The sequence below is a fragment of the Coregonus clupeaformis genome, chromosome 31, assembly GCF_020615455.1.
Source record: "Coregonus clupeaformis isolate EN_2021a chromosome 31, ASM2061545v1, whole genome shotgun sequence".
NCBI lineage: Eukaryota > Metazoa > Chordata > Actinopteri > Salmoniformes > Salmonidae > Coregonus > Coregonus clupeaformis.
The window spans coordinates 28,992,779-29,008,972 of NC_059222.1; the positions used below are offsets into that span (position 1 = coordinate 28,992,779).

At 45.7% G+C, this 16,194-nt stretch overlaps 1 protein-coding gene across 1 annotated transcript in view; it reads right to left on the minus strand.

Annotated features, from left to right (window-relative positions):
- The window catches only part of dnah9 (dynein, axonemal, heavy chain 9), a 126,206-nt gene that overhangs the window by 67,213 nt on the left and 42,799 nt on the right, over positions 1-16,194 (minus strand). The window contains exons 42-52 of the mRNA XM_041858703.2: positions 15,779-15,986; positions 14,781-14,946; positions 11,469-11,571; positions 11,064-11,303; positions 4,566-4,727; positions 3,320-3,516; positions 2,965-3,127; positions 2,600-2,723; positions 1,328-1,470; positions 497-658; positions 160-393 (exon numbers count right to left, since the gene is read on the minus strand). Of these exons, the coding sequence (XP_041714637.2) occupies positions 160-393; positions 497-658; positions 1,328-1,470; positions 2,600-2,723; positions 2,965-3,127; positions 3,320-3,516; positions 4,566-4,727; positions 11,064-11,303; positions 11,469-11,571; positions 14,781-14,946; positions 15,779-15,986 (1,902 nt within the window). The remainder of the gene's footprint in view (positions 1-159; positions 394-496; positions 659-1,327; positions 1,471-2,599; positions 2,724-2,964; positions 3,128-3,319; positions 3,517-4,565; positions 4,728-11,063; positions 11,304-11,468; positions 11,572-14,780; positions 14,947-15,778; positions 15,987-16,194) is intronic.

A 16,194-nucleotide genomic window follows, 5' to 3' on the forward strand; every position in this document is an offset into this window, starting at 1 on the left:
GGAGGTAAGGTAAGAGAATATATGGAGTATATCTTTACCTGAGCGGAGGAGCTGTTGAGTTTCTACAGGCCATTCTTCAGCCTCTCCATCTTGGTGGTTAAGGTAAGGAAGAGGCGAGTACAGTAGGTTAAGGTAGAATAAAGTAAGGTAAGGTCTGACCTGAGCGGAGGTGCTGTTGAGCTTTTGCAGGCCGTTCTCCAGGCGTTCCATCTTCATGGTGAGATCTCTGCTCTTATTGGCCAGCAGGCTTTGGTACAGCTTAATCTGCTCCAGGAAGGACTTGGGCGTGGTGTAGTTATAGCGCCTCTCATTGGACAGGTACTCCTTGGAGGTGTGGTTAACACTGACGTGAACATAGGCCATGAACTTACTCACTGATTCCTTCAGCTCCGGCTGGGAGGACAACAGAGGTAGAGTGTTAGAGGTTTTATTGTGGATGATGATTACGAAAGAGAGAGAGAGATAGAGAGAAGTGAGAGAGAAAGAGAGATCTCACCTCGATGTTGTCGACCTCCTGTAGGAACTTGAGGCTGACAGACTCCAGCGCCTCCTGTGGCCACTCATGGAACCAGTCGATGGCTGTACAGTTAACCACAGCTGGAAACTTCCTGCTACGCACCCGCAACTTACTGCCCACTGGAGAAAAGCACAGGGCCACCTACACACACAGAGAAATGCATACACACACACACACAGGGATGCACACACCGTCAGCCCACTGCCCCCAGGGGAGAAACACACAGCCACCTATCTAGCACAGGGATGAGGAATTCAGCTGTATGTGTTTATGTGCGTGCCTTTGTGTGTGTGTGTGTGTGTATGTATGTATGTGTGTGATCCAGCCTCTCTAAGCACCGACCCATGGGACTCTACTACCCTCATTTATTCTGCTCCAAACCCCAGGAAGCTCAGCCAGCATCATCATAATAATAATACTGCTAACCCCTGGCCTGACGCCTTCCCTGAGAGAACAGGGTATAGTGGTGGCACGATCTCATCAGTACTGTAGTCACACATAGAGAAATGCTGGCCTACAGTTCATACCCAAACTACAGCAAGATAATAAGACTAGACCTTGCTAAAATGTTATCTGAAAAATCTAATGAACCTCTGAATAATATCATCTCTATAGTCTGATACAGAAGGTGGTAACAACCCAGAAGGCAAAGCCAGAAGTTCTAGACCAGTTTCATTTTAATTATTGATACAAGTCAGAGGTGGGTTGTTGTTTATATACTGTGGGCACAACATTTCTCAACTTCTTATACTGAGAGAGATATGAAATTAAAAGAAACGCTCCATGTGCCTGAGCAACACAGTTTGTCACCTTGAGCTGTCTGCGGACTCGATCGATGAAGAACTTCCAGCAGTTTTCCCGGGTGTCCATCATTCCAAGTCCTCGCACCTCATTCCTGACGCTCCCGATGATGTTCTCCACCTCGTCATCTGGGAACAGGTCCGGAATCTCACCTGGGATAGAACATATAACATTCACAGCACACAGAGACAATGGTGGGTAATGTACAGTCCTGGGGAGCCACTGTGTATACAGGTTTTTGTTCCAGACCATCACTAACATGTTGCAATTTGACTACATAGATTTCCAAGTGCAAGTGCCATAGATGCTACCTGTACACCCCACCTATAGGGTAACATATTGGAACACTCACATGTTGTTGAAATATCTAAACCAATGGGGATCTCATCGATGATGGAACATTCAGGTCTAAACCAATAAGGAGCTCAACCACAATAGAACGTTCAGATCTAAACCAATAGGGAGCTCACCTACAATAGAACATTCAGATGAGGTTAAAGCTGCGATATTACAACAACAAAGAAGTTACTTCAAACAACAAAAACTGTTTTTCCCCCCATGTATCATTGCACATCACTGCATGCAGGATAGAACAGCAGAATATGTACTGCACATTTATTTTTACCATGCTGGGATGCTCCCCTCCTCCGTTTTATCAACAAAACAATAACATAATGTGCTGGGGCGAACAGTGGCACTGTTTCCTCTCTGCAGATTTCAGCTTTAAGGGGTGTAAACGGGAGGTACTGACAGGCCAGGGTCCTAGCGACTTGATGACTCATACTACTGTTTTTCACTACGGTGAAGCTCTGAGCATTACTATTATAGTACTGCAACTCAGACTTACAGAGAGAAAGACAGAGAGGAGAGAAAATGTTTCTTTAGGTTTTTACTTCCATGTAACCTCCTCATCCATCTGAATAATGGAATAGAATTGTAGTTTAGAACTGACGAATGTCTATGCGGAGGTGGACATTTGCGTTTGGCATCACCTCCAACGGTGATGCAATAGCAATGTTTTAGCAGACTCACACAAAGCCATGGTAACTGGCTGTTCTTCTTTGTGAAAGAGAGAATTATCCTCTCATTCATCTACATAGGCAGCTATTGGCAAAGCCCAGATACAGTATCCTGGAGCTAGACCGAACACGCTCTTTATATATGCCTCTGGCTTCCCCTGCCTTACCTAATGCCAACAGAGTGACACATAGCCTTCTTTCCCAATGTCCCAGCCAACCTCAATGCCAACCCCCCTCCCCAATGTCCTGGTCCCAATCGTACCCGATGCCAAAAGATCGTTGACCAGAACGAGGAACTTCTCATCTGCCACCTGGGCATCAGTCATTAGCAGCACTGTGCCAACATTCTTCACGCCAGCTTTGATGTAGAGGGATGCCAGGTCAGTCTGATAGAGGGAAGGGGGAAGGGAGAGAGAGAGAGAGAGAGGTGTGGAGGGAGGGACGGTGGAGGGGAGAGGGGAGGGAGAGAGCATTTAGCTGGTCAGGTGCTAGACATAAGTTCCCAGTAGAACAGAATAGGGAACATTTGTAGTTTAAGTCATGCAATATGAATATGCAATGGTATTGGTCAGTGCATGCAGGTGCGTGCGGGTGTGTGTGCGTGCGTGCATGAGTGCGTGCGTGTACCTTGAGGTCAGGGATGCCGTAGCCTTTCCTGAGGGTGATTTGGAACACTTCCAGGTTGGAGATGAAGGCAGCCAATCGGGTGAGGCTCTGCTTGCCGCTGCCGCCCACGCCGACCAATAGAGCGTTACCACGCGGAGACTCCAGGATACGGTTGATACGGCAACTACAGGAGGGGGGAGAGAGAGAGGGCGGGGAATAAAGAGCGAGAGGGGAAAGAGAGTGGGTTTTAAGAGGCAAACACCATTATTTACTGTTGATACTTAATTAAAATATTGAGTAATATAGCAAAAGAGGGACTTATAATGGACCTATAATAAGTGCATTAAAAAGCCAAACAGAAGTTTCTCCTTCTTACATGTGAGCCATAGCGTCTTCAAACAGAACCAGATTGAGGACAGCGTTGACTTCGTTATAGCTGTCCAGCACCTCCAGCAGCGTCTTGTTGAGGGAGCTCCAGGACTGGACAGCCATGTACTGGGGCTCCCCCACCCCTGAGGCGAAGTGACAGTACATGTTCATCTCCCTGGCCTGCTCCAGGGTCTCCTCCATATCCTGAGGGGAGACACACTCAGTATGCATCCCAAATGGCACCCTATTCCCTAATTAGTGCACTACTTTTGACCAGGGCCTGGGCTCTGGTTCAAAAGTAGTACACTATATCAGCAATAGGGTGCCATTTAGGACAGAGCCTCTGTTAGCTACAGTGGAACATTTAAATGGAATCACTCTGGACAGGGAGGAACTCAGCATTCAGCAAACAAAACATTTTCTGGAGTAGCCTACTGTGTGTTCACTTTTACTAGTTATGTTTAACATTTCAATTATTTATGATAGCGGGATGTTTTCCAAATGTAGGCCTCTGTTTGAGGAAATGTACATTTTCTACAGCGTATTCCCTAAGACTGCAGTTCACCTGATGGGAACTGTGATAACTTTATCCTTCCCTCCTGTCTCTTTCTCAATACAGAACACCTGAAAACGACAAGTAGACATGCCGGAACTTGTGCTTTATATTTGGTGGTGGTGTGTGTGTGTGTGTGTGTGTGTGTGTGTGTGTGTTCCCTCGCTGCAAAAAAGTGTGTGTGTGATCAACTTGAGGGTGTGTGTGTCTGCGTGTGTTCCCCTGTGTGTGTAGGTGTCAGTTCCCTGGTTGTAAGCATGAACAGTGTGTTTGTGATAAACTCAGGAGGGTAGAGAGTCAGGGCATAGCGGTCAGAAAACCATTAAAATGTTTTCCAATTTGCTGGGCTGGTGGCCCAGGCCCTGACAGTCAGACCCTTCTACTGATTAGTATTCTCTCCATTCCTCTCCTCTTCCCTCTCCTCGCTGCGCTGGTCACTGATGTTCGGCCTCCGACTCTGAGCAGGCTGTCTAATGATTTTCCCCCTCCACCTCTTGCTCCGTTTTCCTCTGCTGAACTTTGTAAAACTCTCTACTCAACAGTGTGAAGTGTGTGTGTGAAATGTATGTGCCCGTGCTGGTGTCGGTGTGTGTACGTCCATGTGTGTGCCTGTGCGTGTTTGTAGGGGTGTACGTCCACGTGCTTGCCTGCGTGTGTGTCTCCATTTCTTTGGGTGTAACTTTGAAAACTCTCCCCTCACCTCATATAACTTTTTCACAGCGTCTGCCTGCAGCTTATCAAAGGCCTGCGTGTCTCTGTCCTCCACCATCTTGTCTCTGTAGACGCGGTTGGACTCGTGGAGGTAGATCTTCACCAGATCCACAGGAACCCTCAGACACTTACTCGTACAGAACAGAATACCCTGGACAGGACAGGAGAGGAAAGGTTCATTGGGAGGCAGATAAAGTCACTTATACCTTAAAAAGTATCAGATTATGTAAGGTAAACGTGGGTAAGTCGATCGCTGTTGGGTCTAAATGCTGGTAGAAAGGGAGTGAGAGAAAGTGAGACCAGGGATTTATGTAAGTAAAAAAATTATTAAATGGGACTTCTTGGTTTGATTTCAAGTATATATTCTGTCTGTTAAGAGACAAATGTTTCATAAAAGTAAGACTATTTATCATACGTTTCTCTTCACAAGCTAAACCCTGGCATCTACTACACACTCCCAAATGAACTGAATCACATAAACTTCAGATCAATCAAATAATACCTTCCAACAGATGTTGTCTAACTAATCTAAGATGACATTTTCAACATGTCCCTGACTGAGTCTGTAATACCAACATGTTTCAAGCAGACCACCATAGTCCCCGTGCCCAAGGACTCTAAGATAACCTGCCTAAATGACTACCGACCCGTAGCACTGACGTCTGTAGCCATGAAGCGCTTTGAAAGGCTGGTCATGGCTCACATCAACAGCATTATCCCAGAAACCCTAGACCCACTCCAATTTGCATACCGCCCCAACAGATCCACAGATGCTGCAATCTCTATTGCACTCCACACTGCCCTTTCCCACCTGGACAAGAGGAACACCTACGTGAGAATGCTATTCATTGACTACAGCTCAGCATTCAACACCATAGTGCCCTCTAAGCTCATCACTAAGCTAAGGATCCTGGGACTAAACACCTCCCTCTGCAACTGGATCCTGGACTTCCTGACGGGCCGCCCCAGGTGGTAAGGGTAGGTAACAACACATCTGCCACACTGATCCTCAACACGGGGGCCCCTCAGGGGTGCGTGCTCAGTCCCCTCCTGTACTCTCTGTTCACCCATGACTGCATGGCCAGGCACGACTCCAACACCATCATTAAGTTTGCCGACGACACAACAGTGGTAGGCCTGATCACCGACAACGATGAGACAGCCTATAGGGAGGAGGTCAGAGACCTGGCCGTGTGGTGCCAGGACAACAACCTCTCCCTCAACGTGACCAAGACAAAGGAGATGATTGTGGACTACAGGAAAAAAAGAGGACTGAGCACGCCCCCATTCTCATCGACGGGGCTGTAGTGGAACAGGTTGAGAGCTTCAAGTTCCTTGGTGTCCACATCACCAACGAACTATCATGGTCCAAACACACCAAGACAGTCGTGAAGAGGGCACGACAAAGCCTATTCCCCCTCAGGAGACTGAAAAGATTTGGCATGGGTCCTCAGATCCTCCAAAAATTATACAGCTGCACCATCGAGAACATCCTGACTGGTTGCATCACCGCCTGGTATGGCAACTGCTTGGCCTCTGACCGCAAGGCACTACAGAGGGTAGTGCGTACGGCCCAGTACATCACTGGGGCCAAGCTTCCTGCCATCCAGGACCTCTATACCAGGCGGTGTCAGAGGAAGGCCCTCAAAATTGTCAAAGACTCCAGCCACCCTAGTCATAGACTGTTCTCTCTGCTACCGCACGGCAAGCGGTACCGGAGTGCCAAGTCTAGGTCCAAAAGACTTCTCAACAGCTTCTACCCCCAAGCCATAAGACTCCTGAACAGCTAATCATGGCTACCCTGACTATTTGCACTGCCCCCCCCACCCCATCCTTTTTACGCTGCTGCTACTCTGTTAATTATTTATGCAGTCACTTTAACTCTACCCACATGTACATATTACTTCAACTACCTCAACTAGCCGGTGCCCCCGCACATTGACTATGCACCGGTACCCCCCTGTATATATAGCCTCCCTACTGTTATTTTATTTTACTTCTGCTCTTTTTTTTCTCAACACTTTTTTTGTTGTTTTATTTTTACTTTTTTTGTTAAAAATAAATGCACTGTTGGTTAAGGGCTGTAAGTAAGCATTTCACTGTAATGTCTGCACCTGTTGTATTCGGCGCATGTGACCAATAAAATTTGATTTTATTTTATTTGATATGCTTTGCTCTGGACGAGCGAAACACTAACATTGTCCCACAGGGGAAGATTATAACTCAGCCAAGTCATCCATGTCTCAGTGTAATCCCATCTCCTCTCCCAGCAGCTGCCCTACCATGAGGAATAGGCCCGGTGAAGCCCCAGCACTGTTTGTCCCTTTCTGCGCCCCGTCACCGCGGGAGGAAATACACAGACTAACAGATGCTGTGTCTTCCAGGCAGCAGGACGTATGCAAATCAACGTCGTCGTCATCATCATCATCATCATCATCACCTCGCGTGTTACAGCCAACTGAATCCGATCTGATGATGATGACTGTCGTAATGGGGTGGGTTGGAGGTGTGCATGTAATAACTTCCTCTCCTTTTTCTCAGTCATCCCCCCCACCCTTCCCCCTCTATCAATCAATCATATTTTATTTATAAAGCCCTTTTTACATCAGCAGATGTCACAAAGTGCTATACAGAAACCCAGCCTAAAACCCCAAACAGCAAGCAATGCAGATGTAGAAGCACAGTGGCTAGGAAAAACTCCCTAGAAAGGCAGAAACCTAGGAAGAAACCTAGAGAGGAACCAGGCTCTGAGGGGTGGCCAGTCCCCTTTTGGCTGTGCCAGGTGGAGATTATAACAGTACATGGCCATTAAGGCCAGATTTTTCTCCAAGATGTTCAAACATTCATAGATGACCAGCAGGGTCAAATAATAATCACAGTGGTTGTAGAGGTTGCAGCAGGTCAGTACATCAGGAGTAAATGTCACTTGGCTTTTCATAGCCAGGCATTTAGAAGTTGAAATAGCAGGTGCGGTAGAGAGAAAGAGTTGAAAACAGCAGGTCTGGGACAAGGTAGCACGTCCGGTGAACAGGTCAGGGTTCCATAGCAGCAGGCAGAACAGTTGAAACTGGAGCAGCAGCACGACCAGGTGGACTGGGGACAGCCAGGAGTCATCAGGCCAGGTAGTTCTGAGGCATGGTCCTAGGGCTCAGGTCCTCCGGGAGGGGAGGGAGAGAGAGAGAGAGAGAATTAGAGGGAGCATACTTAAGTTCACACAGGACACCGGATAAGACAGGAGAATAACACCAGATATAACAGACTGACCCTAGCCCCCCGCCACATAGACTATTGCAGCATAGATACTGGAGGCTGAGACGGAGGGGGGGGGGGGGGTGGGGGGGGGGGGGGGGTCAGAGCTCTTCACAGAAGAGAAGGATGGGTATATGAGTCAGAGCTTTCAGACAGTTCTCTCTGTTACGCACGGCAAGAGGTACCGATGCACCAAGTCTAGGACCAAAAGGACCCTGAACAGCTTGTACCCCCAAGCCATAAGACTGCTAAATAGTTAGTTAAATAGTTAACCAATAGCTACCCAAACTATCTGCATTGACCCTTTTTGCACTAACTCTTTTGACTCATCACATACGCTGCTGTTACTGTTTATTATCTATCCTGTTGCCTAGTCACTTTTTTCCTACCTATATGTACATGTCTACCTCAATGACCTTGTACCACTGCACATTGACTCGGTACTGGTACCCCGTGTATATAGCCAAGTTATCGTTACTCATTCTGTATATATTCCTTGTGTTATAACTTTTCTACACCTGCTAGTCTACACCTGTTGTTTACAAAGCATGTGACAAATACAATTTGATTTGATTTGGTCTGAGGCTTGTTTCCACTCCTCTCTGCCAACCAGTCGCTCTGAGTTCCAAACAATGCCTCTCCTCCACCCTGGCTAACTAATACAGCTAGGCCCAGCTGACTGGGCTTTCTACGTTAGACAGACAGTAGATGGAGTTCTCGCTCCTAACCATGCTGACATAACTTTCTCTCATCTCTCCTGCTCTCTTCCTTCCTTTTCTCCTTCCCTTCTCCCCCGCTCCCACCCATCGCTCTTCTTCTCCCCTGTTCTCTCGTTCCCTCATTCCCCCTCTCCTTCTGTTCTACCAGAGCTCATTTAGGGTGACGTTCGCCAGACAGATCCCTGTTATGCCCGCTGGCCACGTACAGCAGAAAAACTAACGATAGACAGCGTTCCTAACGGTCTGGTGCTGGGGAATGCAGCTCTCTGACAACACATCCCTATAGGAACATAGTGTGTTTTTCTTGTCCTATTAGCAGGGATTTTGCTACTGGCATCTAGTTAACTATCAAACATCAACATGTCCCCATAGGATGATGGTGTTTTTCTGTCGTCATACTAAACTGGATCTGGCTTTGAGTTGTTGTCAGTGAAGTAACAATGAAAACTTGACAAACACCACAAAAGTGTTTATTGATAGCCTTGTGGTTGTATTTCAATCAATAAGAGACAGAGAGAAACCAAAGAGTGACAGAAAGAGCTCTAGAGGAATACCGGAGAAAATAACTGATCATTTCTTGTGACATCAATACATCCCTGTGACAACTACCTTGAGGAATGTATTAGGATTTCTGGTGAAGAGAAGAAATGCTTAGATACTACCTTGAATGTTGTCTGAACAGTTCTCTTGGAAATGCTGTAACAAAGTGTTTTCCCCTGTTAGGTTCCTCAGCTTGGTTTTCCTCATTAGCGCTGATGATAATGAGGCAGTAGTCGCCTTGGGCTGAGTGTACCGGTGTTCCAGCGTTTACAAAGAAACTAAACTAACTGCTGCTTCATTAAAAGTCGCCCAATTACTTTTCCTGAGGTAAACCTCTTCAGAAATAATCCACATTTCGCTAACTGTAATGAACAGAAGAGGACAGCAAAATTGCAATAGAATAAATATTACGCCAATACAATAGGACCTGCGTGGCTTTTGCGCTAAAATACTTACTAGTCCTCACTTCGTCTGACTAGCAATTTCGAACAACTAGTTTGGGGCACACACTTAATGTCTGAAGATACTAAGACGATTCGTAAACTTTTCAGGACCTTTATTTATCAATTAAATAACTTTCCCTTCTTAAAAACAGCGATGACAAGGTGGAATGTGGACTAGAGTGTGTGAGCAGGCTGTGTGTCTCTTCAACCCTGTGTAGCTAGCTATCCTCAGGCCCTGGAGCTAGCTAGCAGCTGAATAGTCAAGACATACGGAGAGAAAAGTTCAAAAGAGAACTCTGGGTAGTGTCTGAGAAGTCTGAGCCACATCTCACTTTCTCCTTATTACCCAGCTGAAAAACAACAAGGAGGATTGATCCTGCACTCTTTTTTTCAGCTTTCTCCCTCTCTCTTTACCTGCTTGACACCAGTGACACTACACAGACTCTTTAGAACGCAGGTTTCACCAAAACACACAGCACTGAGACTCTTCAAAGTTCAAAAGCTAAGTTCAATGAGTTCTACCCCCATTAGGCCCCTGCTATTGAAATCAATGCTGTACTGTCGTCAACGTTGATTAAAGGTCTAAAAGGTAACATAAAGGGGTCAGCAGGGCTGGAGTCCATGGTGTGTAATTATAGATAATAAACTCTCTAGTGTTAAATCTATGGTCCCTCATCGTTAAAGGTGAAGTTAGAATAATTCTAATAGCTAAACCTCAACTCATTATAATTGCTAAACCTAAACTCTTAGATTTAAGGCTAATAATGATGAATAACTGAGAACCTGTTCTTTTGAAGTATGACTTACTGTACATTCCGACGTTCTGTATGCACATTTTATAAGAGGATAAGAATGTGACTTGAAACAGTTCCAAGGCTTGGAGGTCTCAGGGAAGGAATTATGAAAACTAAAGTACTATGGTTGAATGGCTTAGAGTATTAATTATGTATTGGTGCTTGTATTAAATGAGTCTTTGCCCCCCTGGAACCGCTGAGGATCCTGACAGAAAAATATTGCGTATAAGCTTCTCTCTCATGACAGCTTTAGAGGTTACAGTATAATATAATATTCATTTAAATACATTAAATCGTTACAAACACCCCTGAGAGCAAATCCATTCTTCTCTCTTTTTCTGCAAATTTCTACCTTATTTCTCAACATTAGGCACACCTTACTAAATCAATAATCATTTAGATGAGAAATTAGTTACAGTATTTTAACTTTTACTGCCTGGGGTGCAATAAAACTCTACCAATCCAAACTTTGATACAGTATATTAAAAAAGTAAAAGAGATGGGTTTTGAGTGCACATGCCAAAACTTTTAACTGGTCCTGTTTTAATGGAACGATCCATGAATGAAGGAGAAAATGCCCTAGGTCTTAGTTTTGAGTGTACAGTACCCAGCTTCAGTAACTGAAAATGTGCATCACTGTAAAAAAAAAAAATCACCAGGTATAGTAAATTGTAAATGTGTGTGTGTGTGTGTGTGTGTGTGTGTGCACCCGTCAATCCATCCATTCATTTGCATTCATCACCTGGAATATGTTGGAGAGGTCTCTGAGGTTAAAGATGTAGTGGAACTTGACAGCGGTGGGCAGGAAGGTGGAGGTGAGTCTCTGGTGGAGGGCCAGAGCTAGCTGGACCAGGGTAGGACAGCTCTTCTGCAGAGCAGCACTGAAGCCCTCTCCCCTGAGGTGCTGAGAGAGGATGGAACTGTAGATGGTGCTAAGAGCCTCCGCTCCAGGGAAGGACAGGGCAAACACTGAGAAGTGACGCTACAGAGAGAATGAGAAAAATTAAAATGATGTGTATATGTATAGGTGTTTATAATTATGCTAATGAAATGTTGCAAGAGACAATGGGACATCATCAGATATGCATGCAGTGTGTGAGTGCATGTGTGTCTGTCTGTGCTTGTTTGTAAGCGTGTGTGTGTGTACCTGTAGTCGTGGGTTAATGGTGAAGCTGCCTGCCGTAGGGTTCATGCAGGACACGTACTGCACACTGTGGACCTCTTTCAGCAGCAGCTTACTCCTGTCATACCTGGACACACATACACAGTCTTGTTTAACTAACCTTGTGGGGACACACAATTTAAAACCATTCAAAATCCCAGGCTGTGTCACAGCCGGCCGTGGCCGGGAGACCCATGAGGCGGCACACAATTGGCCCAGCATCGTCTGGGTTAGGGGAGGGTTTGGCCGGCCGGGATTTCCTTGTCCCATCGCGCGCAAGCGACTCCTTGTGGAGGGCTGGGCGCCTGCAAGCTGACTTCGGTCGCCAGCTGGACGCTGTTTCCTCCGACACATTGGTGCGGCTGGCTTCCGGGTTAAGCGAGCAGTGTGTCAAGAAGCAGTGCGGCTTGGCAGGGTCGTGTTTCGGAGGATGCATGGTGCTCGACCTTCACCTCTCCCGAATCCGTAGGGGAGTTGCAGCGATGGGACAAGACTGTAACTACCAATTGGACATCATGAAATTGGGGAGAATTATAAAAAAATAAATAAGAAGCCAGATGTGGAGGTCCTGGGCTGGAGTGGTTACACGTGGTCTGCGGTTGTGAGGCCGGTTGGACGTACCGCCAAAACGATGTTGGAGGCAGCTTACAGTAGAGAAATTAATATTACATTTTCTGGCAACAGCTCTGGTGGACATTCTTGCAGTCAGCATGCCAATTGCACACTCCCTTAAAACTTGAGACATCTGTGGCATTGTGTTGTGTGACAAAACTGCACATTTTAGAGAGGCCTTTTATTGTCCACCTGTGTAATGATTATGCTGTTTAATCAGCTTCCTGATATGTCACACCTGTCAGGTGGATGGATTATCTTGGCAAAGGAGAAATGCTCACTAACAGGGATGTAAACACATTTGTGCACAATAAGCTTTTTGTGCGTATGAAACATTTCTGGGATCTTTTATTTCAGCTCATGAAACATGGGACCAACACTTTACATGTTGCATTTATATTTATTGTTCAATATAGCAATTGACCTTGTGGGGACTAACAAAATGTCCCCAGTTGGTCAATGTTTCGTTTGTTTACTATTCTTGTGGGGACTTCTGGTCCCCACAAGTATAGTTAAACACGTCCACAGGCACACACATACTGCAATGAAATACACAAACACACTCTCCACGTGCTCCTGTCAATATGCACGCCTCAGCTCTCCCTTAAGCCAACATAGCCTAGTAACATCCATCTCCCTCTCAATTTCATACCTGAGATACCCTCCATAACTCTACTGGCTGACCGTGTGTAAAACACACACACATACAAACCCTGTGGCTGTGTCTACAATACCCTTACTATGCCTGATGCCCCAGCTCCACAATCCTTTTAAGGAAAATCACATGCCCAAGCTCTCACATTGGATATCATTTAAGTTGCAGCATATTTTAGTAACAGTACCGGTAATTGCAGTGAGTGTCCCTTTGAATAGTAAACTGAAGACATGCTCAGCTGTAGTAAGCTGAATAACAGAACAATTATTGGTCTAACTCACTGCAGTAGGTTTGCAATAGCAGGGTTAGCCAGCCAGTACCCTCTTTAAACGAACTGTGGTACAGTAACTTCGAACAAATCTTTACTGTAATTGTCCAAAATGTATGGGGTTCTTAAATTAACATTGTTATTTTCCATAAAATATCACTGTCAAGTTCCATCAGTGATAACAATACATTCTAGTACTGTATATAGGACAGAAAGTATTCATCTACTTCCAGTGGTCACCAACCGGTCGATCGGCATCAACTGGTCGATCTCCAAAGCATTCCTAGTTGATCACCAAACATTTATGTAACAACGATAAAGCCTAGCGTTCCTATTTTTTTATTCGTTTCGTGCTGTTGGCAGTAGATGTACTTGATTCAGCAGCCCTAGCGCCAGGAAGGCAAAGTTTCCTGAAGGTAGAACTCCACCTGTGTCTGAAGGTAGAACTCCACCTCCCGGCAGGCCCAGAGAGCAAATCAAGTGCACCTTTAGGCCTACTGCTGGCCAATCAGATAGCTTAGATCACAGAGTCTGCATTTTCCTCGAGCCATAGACTGTAAAAAGAAGCCTCGAGCACACAGCAAAGCTGAAACTGAGATTTCAAAACTTTTAAAACCATGACTAGAGAGACTCAACGAATACAGCAAAGAGCTGCTGTTTTTATAAGTTCATGTTTAAGTTGTTATTCAGCACTGTCAAAACTTTGTTCAAAACTTTTATAAGCCATAAAATGCGCGTTCTCCCCACTCACACTACAACCAGCACTGCAGCTGCAATGAATGAGTATAGCAAAGTGTTTCGATAAGCTTGCGTTGTTATTATTAGCGGCTTGTCTATTTTTTTATATTGAGTAATATTTCACTTTATCTGGACATCGGATTAACAACATGAATTGGTGCTTGAGGCAGAAATAATGCACTGCAACTTGAGTTTCGCCATCAGCTTGAAGACTGTCCCCTTTTCTCAGCAGAGGGAGGGAGAGAGGGACGGTGAGTCGGGTGAGAGGGAGCCTCGCCGCTGCTCCCCCCCCCCTCAGACTGACCATCAGATGCAGGCCATCAGTCCAGTAAAATTTAAAAAAGCAAATTATTATGCTCTCTCAGCTGTGCCTCACAAGTAATACAACAAATGATCTATTACCAGTGTGATCATATACCTACAATTTTGAAATATAATTTCAAAATGGTCTGAGAAGAACAACATTGCAGGGCAATTCAAGCGTAGACAATATGCAGTGATAATGTATTGGGCCTATAGCCTACTACAAACCTCATTGCTACAGAACTGTTTTTAATAAGTTAACGTTGCATAGGTTTAAAGAAAATCATGTTTTTAACAAATCTGAGCGGTAGATCTTGGCTTGCATTTTGACTCAGAAAGTGATCTTGACTCAGAAAGTGATCTTGACTCAGAAAGTGATCTTGACTCAGAAAGTGATCTTGACTCAGAAAAGGTTGGTGACCACTGATCTACTGTATGTCAGTATATTACCCATGATGACTTGAGGTTCCATTCAATCAAAAGCACTTAGACTGTCTGTGCAAAGGTAGAGACGAAGGGGGCTCACATGTGACATGTGTTCGCGGTGGTCTATATACTGGCATATGCGTGTGTGTATGTGGGCACGTGCGTGCATGCATGCTTATGTGCAAGAGTGTGTGTGTTCACGTCCTATCACCAGTGGTTGTAGTCCAAGTGTTGGCGTATGACTGTGTGTGACAGCAGAGTATGTGTGTGTGTGCACGTCTGTGCGTCCTCTCACCAGTGGTTGTAGTCCAGGTGTTGGCGTATGAGTGTGTGTGGCTGCACGGTGCCGTAAGCGTCCACCTCTGGCATGTTCATATCGTCTATGAAGTAGACCAGCCTCCTGCTGCCTGGAGGACCATAGTTACGGCCTGCCTTCTTCTCCAGGGGCTTCTCCAACACCGCTGCACAGGAGGGAGGGAAGGAGGAGAGGATGAGGGTGGAAAGAGAGAGGGATGGGAGTGTAGAAAGAGATGGATGGAGGATGAGCGCAGAAAGAGATGGATGGAGGATGAGTGTAGAAAGAGATGGATGGAGGATGAGTGTAGAAAGAGATGGATGGAGGATGAGTGTAGAAAGAGATGGATGAAGGATGAGTGCAGAAAGAGATGGATGGAGGATGAGTGTAGAAAGAGATGGATGGAGGATGAGCGTAGAAAGAGATGGATGGAGGATGAGCGTAGAAAGAGATGGATGGAGGATGAGTGTAGAAAGAGATGGATGGAGGATGAGCGTAGAAAGAGATGGATGGAGGATGAGCGTAGAAAGAGATGGATGGAGGATGAGTGTAAAAAGAGATGAATGAAGGATGAGTGCAGAAAGAGATGGATGGAGGATGAGCGTAGAAAGAGATGGATGGAGGATGAGTGTAGAAAGAGATGGATGGAGGATGAGTGTAGAAAGAGATGGATGGAGGATGAGTGTAGAAAGAGATGGATGGAGGATGAGCGTAGAAAGAGATGGATGGAGGATGAGTGTAGAAAGAGATGGATGGAGGATGAGCGTAGAAAGAGATGGATGGAGGATGAGTGTAGAAAGAGATGGATGGAGGATGAGCGTAGAAAGAGATGGATGGAGGATGAGTGTAGAAAGAGATGGATGGAGGATGAGTGTAGAAAGAGATGGATGGAGGATGAGCGTAGAAAGAGATGGATGGAGGATGAGTGTAGAAAGAGGCTACAGTATATTTATCTGCTATTTGCAGTTGTACACTAGTAGTAGCAGACCATTCCCTACCCTGTAGCATGGCAGAGGTGGTGTAATAATTGAAGGGGACGTTTTTGATCATGTATTTCTCCTGGTCCAGTGATCCCAGTTTGTCTCCGACCAGAACAGACTTCCCAGTACCGGCATTCCCGATCAGCATAACGGGCCGGCGGTGTTCCAAGAGGCGGTCCATGAAGTAACGGACACGGATAGTCTCTGTGGTGTGGACCAGACATGCCTGGGGAGACGAGAGATAGGGGACAGAGTTCAGATAGACTGTAGATACTCTACAGGTTCATGTTCCCCCACAGATCTAGGATCAGATTCCTCAGCTCTAATTACAACCTTAACCATTACTTATTGTGGTCCTTCAAGCCGGATGTTGTGCAATAGTTATGCCACTGATGTTCAGTTATTGTAAGTTGCTCTAGAGAAGAGCATCTGGT